This window comes from Phalacrocorax aristotelis, chromosome 18, assembly GCF_949628215.1.
Source record: "Phalacrocorax aristotelis chromosome 18, bGulAri2.1, whole genome shotgun sequence".
Lineage (NCBI taxonomy): Eukaryota > Metazoa > Chordata > Aves > Suliformes > Phalacrocoracidae > Phalacrocorax > Phalacrocorax aristotelis.
The window spans coordinates 9934057-9944609 of NC_134293.1; the positions used below are offsets into that span (position 1 = coordinate 9934057).

The 10553-nt window shown below is 56.2% G+C and overlaps 1 protein-coding gene across 1 annotated transcript; it reads left to right on the forward strand.

Moving 5' to 3' along the window:
* The first annotated feature begins 1341 nt into the window (after nucleotides 1–1341).
* Nucleotides 1342–10001, forward strand: NCF1 (neutrophil cytosolic factor 1). The gene is made up of 11 exons (XM_075113279.1): nucleotides 1342–1504; nucleotides 1985–2065; nucleotides 2276–2351; nucleotides 3818–3983; nucleotides 4121–4176; nucleotides 4465–4587; nucleotides 5129–5236; nucleotides 6050–6167; nucleotides 7016–7123; nucleotides 8728–8870; nucleotides 9534–10001. Exons 1-11 carry the CDS (start codon nucleotides 1433–1435, stop codon nucleotides 9650–9652), a joined length of 1170 nt encoding a protein of 389 aa, XP_074969380.1. The 5' UTR covers nucleotides 1342–1432; the 3' UTR covers nucleotides 9653–10001.
* The last annotated feature ends 552 nt before the right edge of the window (nucleotides 10002–10553 follow it).

Below are 10553 nucleotides of genomic sequence, written 5' to 3' on the forward strand. Positions count from 1 at the left end.
TGACCATGTTTGTGGTCTTGACAGGTGCAAAGCACCATACTTGAGATTCAGGGGAAAACTATGGTTAGTATTTGATTTTTTTAATGCGGTCAGAGCAAACTTTTGTCTTTACAGCTACTAAGGGTATTTGCCCATGGAGGGGCCGTCCCTGCACCAGAGCTTGCTGTTGATGGGCAGCTGGGAGAGCCAGTGTTAGCCCTGCTGGTGGTCTGGGGCTGCTGCCTGCCAGGAATGGGGGCACAGGCGTTGCCTCACTGACCAAGACATCTCCGCTCCCGGCTGAGCGTGGCTCTGGGCTTGCTCTGACGGCCGCGCTCACGGTAAGGTGTTGGCCTGCCGGGGACACCAGCTGCAGCCAAGCGCGGGCTCCCAGAGGGGATGCAGCAGAGGGGCTCAGGGATGGGGCTAAGGGCTTGTGACCAGGCAGCCAGCTGGAGCCGGGCTCCTGAGCATCCCGTGCTGGCTCTGTACGCTCTCGGGACAGCCCAGTGCTGGTACTCGTCGTAACTGAGGGTGCCCTTGCTGGGGACAAAAGAGGTGCTCCCAGGTGCCCCTTTGCCTGCGTGCAGCCCTCGCTTCCCTTTGTGCCTTCCTGCTCAAGGCTGGAGGGGGAGGATGCTGGTGCACTGCCATTTCAGAGGGGCTTTACTGGGAACCCTCGTGCTCCCCCAGTGGGAGGCAGGGGTCCATGTCCAGCCTACCCTGGGGTTTCCCCATGCCTGGGCTCCCCCGTGGCTGGTGCTCCCATGCAGCCGTGTGCCCAGGCATGGCAGTGAATGGAGCCATGGCGCTGAAGCTGGCTCAGGTCCTCGAGGGCCTTTTGTTGGCAGATTTTGGGGAAGCTGCAGGTGACTGAAAGAAAACAGTGATGCAATGGGAGGAGCCCTGCGAGTGCAGGATGGTCTCCCAGCCATACAGAGGAGGGTGCTGCTGTCCCTGGGCTCAGGGAGCACGTTACGTGCTTCATTCGGCCCATCCAGCTCTGCTCAAGATTGTAAAGACTCTTCTGGTTGCTATTGCCAAGGCACTCTGCTGAACGGGCTTTACAGCACCCGGTGCCAGCACAGGGCAGCGTCAGCAGTCAGGGGGGCCGCTTGGCTATTGGGGCAGCTGACCTGGCCCTGAACCTTCACTGTCCTCTGCTTTCAGAGGTGGCTCCAGGTCATCCCCAAGGTCTCCCAGCTGCCTGCCTCCTCCCCAGTCCTGGAGCCGCTGGAGGGGCTGGGCTGGAGGCTCCCCACGGGAAACACCGACTCAATACAAACCACAGCGGGTAAACAATAACGGATGCAATTGCAGCGGGACTTCCGCTTCCCCGGGGGCTTTAACTACGAAGCGGAGCTGGGCAGAGGCAGAGGGGAGGAGGGGACGCTGAGACACCCGAGGAGGCAGGAGCAGGGGCCGGAGTGGGACGCCACGGCTGGGAGCAGCTATGGGGGATGAGTTCATCCGGCACATCGAGCTGCTGGGCTACGAGAAAAGGTTTTTTCCCAGTCAGCACTATGTGAGTACGCAGCAACCTTCTGACAAGCTAGGCAGCAAGGACTGGCGAGGGTAAAAGCATGGCCAGCATATTTCTTTAGATAAATGTGACTGAGGGCCTAAGAGCATCCTTCTCGGGGGGGTGGGGGTGTCATGGCAGCTGGCACGAGCTGGGGGCAGCTATAGGATAAAATATCCTGAGCACGCAAGATCTGGGCACCTCCTTTGCAAGCTTTTGGTTACTTCACAGGCTTGGAAAGGGCTTTTCCCCGATTCCCACCTGTCTGCATGTTCCTGTCCCCCCTCTGTCCCTGCGGAGCTTCCCTCACGCTCAGCTCGCTCGCTGCCTGGGCAGAGCTACTCACTTTGGGGTGGTGGAAGAAAAACACACCGTTTATCTGAAATGGAAACATCCATGAGGCTCCCCGGGGGCTTTGGCCGCAGTGTGGTGTGGGGGTCCGGCTCGGCCGCAGAGCTGCAGCGCCTCTGCTTTCCCCCTCAGGTCTATATGTTCCTGGTGAAGTGGAATGACCTCTCTGAAAAGCTCGTCTACCGCCGGTTTACTGAGATATACGAGTTCCACGTGAGTTGTCCCAGGGTGGGCCCTGGCCACCGGCTTTGTGCTCCCCTGGCAGGTTTCTCCTGGTGTCAAGGCGCAGGGTCCAGCCAGCACATGCCGGTGGGCAGCGGGGCAAATGCTGGGAGGGGGGGCAAAATGCAGGCAGGGGTGCAGGTGCCGTGGGGGGGGTCCCCCAGTGCCATCCTCACAGCCATGCCTGCTTCTGCTCCACAGAAAGCGCTGAAGGAGATGTTCCCCATTGAATCCGGGGACATCAACGTGGAGAAGCGGATCATCCCACACTTGCCAGGTGAGGGGCAGGCACCGGGGCTGGGGGCTGAAATAGAAATTGCAGCTGGTTGGGAAATCCCCCAGCAGGCCGAGCTCTGCCGGCTGCCTCCCGCACAGGTGCTTGGTGTGATTTCTGTTCCTGCACATTGGGCTTGAAATCCAAACACGAGAAAGGTCTGTCTGAGCAGCAGCTGTGGTTTGTCCCAGCCTCACCAGCCCCGCAGACCCTATCCTTGCTCCCCGGGGTGGTTCCTGGAGCATTGGCTGTGACCCCTGGCTGGTGCAAAGGGTCTGGCTTTGGGGAGCTGAGCTGAGCCTGAGCTGAGCCTGAGCTGAGCCCTCCTTCAGTGACACCGTCACTGGTATCAGTTTTTACAGCCGTTATGGCAACACAGATATTTTGTAAGAGGAAGAAATGCGGTATGTCTTCAATGGCAGGGTGTGAACTTCTGATCCAAAGAGCTGTTTGTGCCCAAGCACAGGGCAGGTCAGCAAAATTCCCCGTTATTTAATTTCCTGCTTTAAAGGAGACAGGAAGGAGCATGAGAAATAGCTGTGGGTTGTGGTCGACACCTTTTGAGTAGGAATAAACCTGCATCATGCAGCAGTGTGGGTGTCAGGTCTGGGGGGGGGCTCCCTCGGAGCCAGAGTAACACCACTGTGCCGGGACCCTTCCTACATGCATGCTGCCACCATGTGCAGCGCGTCCTCATCCCATTTGGGGAACTGAAAGCGCTGGGGACAAGGCAAACATCAGACTGCTGCGAGGAGCGCAGGGGTGCCACCAGCTGCACACACGCGCCCCGAGGCTGGGTTCAATACTGCTGTGGGTTGGGCTGCCAAGCAGCATTTTGGAGCCCTGGGGTCAAGTGGCGGCTGCAGGATCTGCGCCGTGACCAGTGGGACAGAGGGATGTGCATGTCTCCGCCGGCCACAGGCTGATCCCGAGTCCCTCCTTGTGCCCCGGTGCAGTCTCTGCATTTGTGGCCCGGCAGCTGGGCTTAGTCTGAGCATGGATGTGGGAGTTATCCCGTAACTGAAATGAGGTCAGATAGCATCTTTTCTGGGCTCTGCAAGAGTCCACAGCCTGCAGGGGACGAGTCCGGCTGCAGAGAGCTCTCCTCCATACTGCCCACAGCACCCCAGTTGGGTGCTGTGCTGTGCTCGCCTCCCCAGCCACACTGCTGAAATGAGGAACCCGTGGCTGCAGCACCCCTGTAGAACAGCCGTGGCCCTGTGTCAGCTTCTCCCAGCTTTTTCAGGACTGTGGGTGGCCCCCACGCACCTGCCAAGCCGGGGACAGAGTGGCAAGGGAGGAGACCTTGCCACCTTCCCGCAGAGCTTTGCCTTACGGGCACCATGCAGCCACGCAGCACCCTGGGGCCAAATCCACTCATTTTCAGGGCAAAATCAATGATTCAGAGTAGCCCATTGGGAAATTCATAAAAACAGGGTACTCTGCCTGCTTTTTCCCCTCTCCCCCAGCCCCAAAGTGGTTTGATGGGCAGCGCTCGACGCAGAACAGGCAGAGCACACTGGCCGAGTACTGCTACGCCCTGATCAACCTGCCCCACAAGATCTCCCGGTGCCTGCATGTGGTCAACTTCTTCAAGGTCCGTCCCGACGACACGAACCCCGTCACGGACAGCCAGTGAGTCCAGCCGCCTGCTGCTTTGGGGGAAACCGGCGTCCCCGGCCCCGGGCGCTGGCAGCAGCCCGCAGGGAGGGCATCGCTGCCGGCGGTGAGGGGTGGTCAGCATTGAGCTGCCTTTGCTCCGACCCATCTAGGATCAAGAAGCCTGAGGTCTTCCTCCTGCCAAAAGATGCCAAGAAAAACCCCACTGGTAAGAGGCCTCGGAAGGGTGCAAGCAGCTGCTGCAGTGGCTGGGAGAGGGGCAGCCTTCCCATGGCAGATGCCCTGAGGGAAATCATGGTCTCTGTGCTAGAGCTGCAGCTGGGAGGAAATCACAGCATCAGGGGAATGAGTCTCTATCCTGGGATCCAGCTGGTTTGGGACCAGAAGAGGCTGGGAGAGCACTTTGGGCTGTCCTGGGGCTGCTTTTGGCCTGCCTGAAACGGGATTTCTGTGCTGGGTGCCAGGAGAGGGAACATCTCTTGCTTCTCCCCCACAGACATCACCGGCCCCATTGTCCTGCAAACCTACCGGGCTGTTGCTGACTACGAGAAGAGCTCCACATCTGAGATGGCTCTAAAAGCTGGGGATATGGTGGATGTCGTGGAGAAGGGTGAAAGCGGTATGTGCCCATTCCCCCAGAGAGCTGCCAAGGGCCAGCTCCCTCCATTTCAGCATGGGGACTGCCCTTGCATCTCAAGTTCAAATGGAGTACGCAAGCTAGTTTTGCCAGTGCATGTGTTAAAGGGTAGGCAGTTGTATCAGGGTCTCCTGATGCAGAGAGGCTTGGAGCAAATGCAGCCAGCAGCACTGAACCTCTTGGTACTTCCTGCCCCCTTGGGACGTTTCACATTCACATGGCGCCACATGACAGTCAGTTTTGGCTGGGGAGGGTGTGGAGCAATCCTAGAAAACCCTGAAATCATCTCGCATGCCTCAGCCTGTGAGGTTTCCTGCCCAGGAGGAAACAGGATGAACTGACCAAGCTCCCTGGTTGTGTCATGTAAACAGAGACGGGCCCCAGCCCTGTCCGTTCCGTCCAGGCCACATGGATGCCTGTGTGTATTCCAGCTGGGGCCAGAACCGATGCTGGTGCCCCCACAACACCCTCTTCGCTTGCCCACAGCACCGTCTGCTCTTGCCTATGGCTGCTTTTGTTGCAGGTTGGTGGTTTTGCCAGTTGAAGAATAAACGGGGCTGGGTGCCAGCTGCCTACCTGGAGCCGATAGATGGTCCTGATGAGTCTGAAGAGCAGGAGCCCAACTACGCAGGTAAAATGTTGGGGTAAACAGGGCATGCACCAGAACACAGCCTGCCGCCGCTCCCTGCTGGGATGGTTCATTGCAAGGCCCCCGCTGGGCAGTCCACACTGCAGCAGGACAGCTGGCCACAGAGCTTTTGCTGTAGACGCTGCCAAAAGAAATTGTTCGGTGCCCTACCCTCAACATCAGGGGCTTCCCATGACCTGCCACTCAGCATTAGATGCTTGTTTTGGCTGATCACGGATGCACATTTTCATCCAGTGCCTATCCTGAGCTAGCTGGGTCCATGCTGAGTTGCTGGGTTAGGAAAAGAGCACAGTGCAGCATCCGAACTGAGGCGCAGGCTTTCCCTAGCACTTGGCTTCTGCGCTGCCCTTATCAGCCCTCCGCATTGCCCCACCATGGCAGCAGGGCCTCGTCACACAGAGCAGAGGAAGGACCCTGCAGACTCATGCTGATTGCTCTCCAGGCTTCAGCTTTGTGGTTTTCAAAACACTGCAACAGAGTCTATTAGAACAACACCTCCTTCTTCCTCATTCAATCACCCAAATTATAAACATGCTTTTCAGCAGCGACAGGTCTACTTCTGCTGCTTGCATTCACCAGCTTTCTCCTGGAAAGCTGCTGGAGATGTGGGATGAGCCACAGGCACCGACAAGGCTGGGGGAAATCTGAGTCCAAACCTGGAGACCTGAAGCACCCTGGGTCTTTCAAAAAACATAGGGTAGATGCTCTGGTGCCCCCTCTCCTCAGCAGCTGGAGAAGACAAGCCCCATCCCTGGCATGGTAGCATGCAACCTGCCGTCCCAATTTTGTGTGCAGGTGAGCAGTACATCGTCCAGAAAAGCTACACAGCTGTGGAGGAGGATGAGCTGACCCTCAAGGAAGGTGATACCATCGAAGTTATCCACAAGCTGCTCGATGGCTGGTGGGTCATCAGGTGAGAGATGCCACAAACAAAGCAGGCAAGCGGGACTCTGGTAGAGGGAAGGGATGAACAAGCAGTTCTCCGCACGGACTGTTTGGAGCCACTGCCCAGCACTTCCTTTTGCAGGGCTGCTCCTAGTAGCCTGCGGTTTTGCCAAATGTTAAACATTGCAGATGGACTTCCTCTGCTGAGGGCTTCAGAAATACCCAAGAAGGAGGCAGATGGAAAAAAAAAAATCCGCTGTTTTGCCTCCAAGTACTCTGGCACATTTTGCTTTGCAAAACCTCAGCTTTCATCCCAGCCCTGGCCCGCCCTGTAAACTCAGGCTTTCCCAAGGGGAACCCCAGATGCATTTGTGGTCTGGAGAGTCGCAGATTGCACATTTGCAGCAGGACACGACATGGCTGCAAACCCTGGGGATCCTCCTGTGCCAGCATGTGCCCAGGCAAGTGGTCCAGGAGGGTCTCCTGGTGTTTGCAGGTGTGCTGGGCTGAAGGGGGAGATGGGCTGGGGACCAGGGAGTGTTTCTTGAGCACATGGCAGGGTGTCTGGCAGGAGGCCCTGAGCAATGCTTCAGGAGCCCAGTGAAACCCCCAAGGGAGATTATATGAGCTGGTCAGACCCTGAAAGCCCTGAGACATTGCTCTGTCCACTACCTGCTTGCTTTGGGGACTCAAGCTACACTTTCAGGGAGAACCACAGGCACACGAGGTGGGGGGACAGTGGAAGCCCCCATCCCTGCAAGCAACATGAGAAGAAATAGCCCACCTAGCGCCAGCAATCCTGCTGGGGACAGGGGCGAGGAGGTGGTGGTGGCAGAGCCAAGAATGCAAGCAAGGTTGCTTTGTGTTGCACTGCAGGAAGGATGAAACCACAGGATATTACCCCTCCATGTACCTGAAGAAAGCTGGGGAGGCAGACACGTCTGTGAAGAGCGAGCTGAGGAACCGGAGTGCTCCTCCACGAAGGTAGGAGAAGCCCTGGGTCGGGGGAGGACAACTAAAGCTTTTATTCACGAGGAGTGAAATGAAACCAGACAGTGGTGTGTGGTGTTCCTCACTCACCCTGTCAATGAGGAGCTGCACAGGACAGATGTGAGCAGGGCAAAGACAGACCAGGAGGCAGATCCTTCAAGGCTGCAGCAAAAATAGCTCTGTGCTCCCCAGCTTCCACAGGTGGAGAGGCCCCCCAGCATTTCCGATGCAGGGCTGTCCTCCAGCCAGGCGTATTTCTCCTTGTCCTTCTGGAAAGTTTCTTTTCTGGGCTTATCTCCTTTAATTTTCGAATTGGCCTTTTTCTTATTTCCTAAGCGCATCCACTGAATCTTTGAGAAGCGAGGAGAGATTTGACTAATCAGAGCTGCCAAACGGCCTAATCTGATGGGAGGATTTGAGCTAATGGAAGGGATTTCATTTTGATTAAAAAGATAAAAAGCAATAATAACTCATTAATTCCGATGCAAAGAAAACTGCTGGGAAGGGCAGAGCTTGCTGCTATCTTTTCTTCCCTACAAGGAAACCAGCAGCTTTTCTATAAAATCTCTCAAAATCCAGCTCTGCTGGTGCACGGATTGAGTGTGAGACAGTGTAAAATGGCCCAAATCCACCTATTTGAGTGCAGTGATGCCTACTGGATACCTTTGGTGGAGGTGAGATGGCCTGTCTCAAGGACAGTGACGTGCCCTACCATGGTTAGTGCTGCCCCTAGGCTGAGCCCTGTTGCAAAGGTGGTCACCTGCCGTTGTGGGCAAGAGCTTAGCTTTGAGATGGATGTGTGCTCAAACCAGGGAGAGGCTGAAGGCAGATGGGTGCAGCAAGGGGCATTGCCTTGAGCAGAGCAGGAAGACAATGCCACGGGACGGATGTCGGGAGTCACGTCACTCATGCCCTGGTAGTGAAGACAAAGCGGTGGCCTCCGTTCTGCCTGCCTGGGGACGGTCCCCAATGCTGGGGATTCCCCTGTGGCAGCATGCTGCCGCACAGCCCAGGCTGCTCAGCCTTTCACTTCTCTCAGCAGCTTCTCTGCTGTGGGTTCAACACCACACATCCAGGTGCATGCTGACATGTACCCCACATTCTGGTCCCCAGGCCCAGGGACTGATCCTTGGGCGCTGGGGAGCCATGCCAAACACATCATCAGGGATCTCAGTGTTGCAGTCAGTATAGATGCTGTATGTCTATCCATCCAAGATCTATAGATCACTTCCAGAGCTTTCTTGAACTCTGTGGGATAAACCTCATGCCCATCTCATCCTTCCAGCCTTACGCCCAATCTACCTCGCCATTGCCATCATTACTTTCCAGGCTTGTGCTCAGGCTTCTCCCTTCAGTATTCGCTTCCAAAGAACCACTCCGGCTGCCTCCTAATGCGCTATACATCACGTCTCACCTACAGCTGCCTTCGAGGGCTGGCATCCACCTGCTGCCTTCCACTGGGCAAAACCAGAAAGCTGATATTGGGGTTTGGGCGAGGCAGAGGAGGAAGCGTGGGGTGGAAATCCTCAGCAAAAAAAGTGTCTGGTGTAAGAGCTGCCGACACAGAAACTGAAAGTTTTGTTTCTAACTCACGGCAGATCCACCATCCGAAACGCGAAGAGCATCCACAAGCAGAGCCGGAAGCAGATCAGCCAGGAGACTTACAGGAGGAACAGCAAGAAGTACATCCAGAGCCAGAGGAACATGAAGGAAAACTTGCAGAACAAGGCCAATGTCATCAGTAAGTTTCAGTGGGGCCTTTGCCCTGGATGTGGGCTGAAGTCCTACAGGCATGGCCCGTGTCCTCCAACGCTGGTTGCTGGGGTAGGACGGCACATGGAGCCCACACCTTGCCTGTCCACCCTTCTCCTGTGGGGAAAGTGTGTGCAGGGAGGGGTTTGTTTTCAATGAGGTTTCTTACCTCAGGTGATAGGTCTGAGAGAGGAGCAGAATACGGTCCTGATGGGAGATCAGCTCGTATTTGGGACCCGTGCTTTCCTCTGTGCACCTAACCTCACCCATGCTGCTGTTACCATTACCATTATCATGTACATGAGCTGTCAGCAAAGCACCTGGAGGGAATTGTTGCAGGACAAAGGAGGCTGCTATTGAGGTAGATGCTTTAGATCTGGTAATCCCAGCGCAGGGACCCATGACCTTGCCAAGGGAGAGCAGCTCCTCGCACAGACCTAGAGCTGGGCTTCCACCTGAGCAGAGCTCCCAGCTGGGCACTGGTGAGCTCACCCCACCACCTTGACCATTACAGAAGACCATTACATGTGGCTGAGGCAGGAGGAGAGGCAGGAGCTTTGGTGGCCATTATATAGGAAGCTTTTGAATGTTCACATGAAGGTGGTGGGCAGTGGAGAGCTCTGACAGATCTGTACATCTGCTTTACCTGCAGCTGAGAAAAATGAGCAAGAAGAGAATAAGTCCAAGGCTCAACCTGCTGTTCCTCCCCGTCCCAGCAAAGACCTCATCCTGAACCGCTGTACCGAGAGCACCCGGAGGAAGATCCTATGAAGCCTCAGCCCCCCACGCCAGCCAGCTGATGCTTTATCTCCACCAGCTCCCACACAGCGGGGGCTCAGAGCCAGACTTGGGGTATCCAGGTGGTTCTGGCAGCCACTGCAGGCCCCGGGGGACTGCTGGCCAGATCGGGGCAGCCTGGCGCCTGCCTTCATCCACGCGCACGGTGAGCCCAAGGTGTCCTAATGCCACCATGAGGAGGGACCCAGTCCTGCTTCCCTAGCTCCTGGGGGGCTGAGGCCTCCACAGCCGCTGGAGGCCCCTTGCCACTAGACCCCCTTTTATGCCCTATTTGTATTTTGAATGATTTTGTGTTTTTCACCATTAAAGGAGAGACACTTTATAGATGTATTTCAGTGTTTTCCTGGGCAGCTGGTCAGTGTGGTGGCCAGTGGTGTGGTGGCAGGAAAGGCGTTTCTCCCTGCAATGTCTGGTGGGGGATTGGGCAAGGGTCTTGCAAAAGACACTGGTGGGGAGGAAATTCGCTTGGGTGGACAAATGATGGCAGCTTCCTCCTGGAAGGTGGCTGCTTTGCTCCCTCTGGTGGAAAGCAAGGGCTGGGTTGTGGGGATAGTCAAAGTCAAATAGAAGAGGGAGGTTCACAATGTGTGGAAAAAGGGACCGGCCACTTGGGAGGAATATAGGAATGTTGACAGCATATGCAAAGATGCGACGAGGAAGGCCCACTTGGGATGAAATCTGGCGAGGAATGTCAAGGATAACAAGAAGGGCTTCTTTAAATACATCAGCAGTAAAAGGAATACTGGGGGTACAGCAGGCCCACTGCTGAACAAGGTGTGTGCCCTGGCGACCAGGGTGCAGAGAAGGCGGAGTTACTGAATGCCCGTGCTTATGTCTTTACTGCTAAGGCTGGCCCTCAGGCATCCCAGACCCA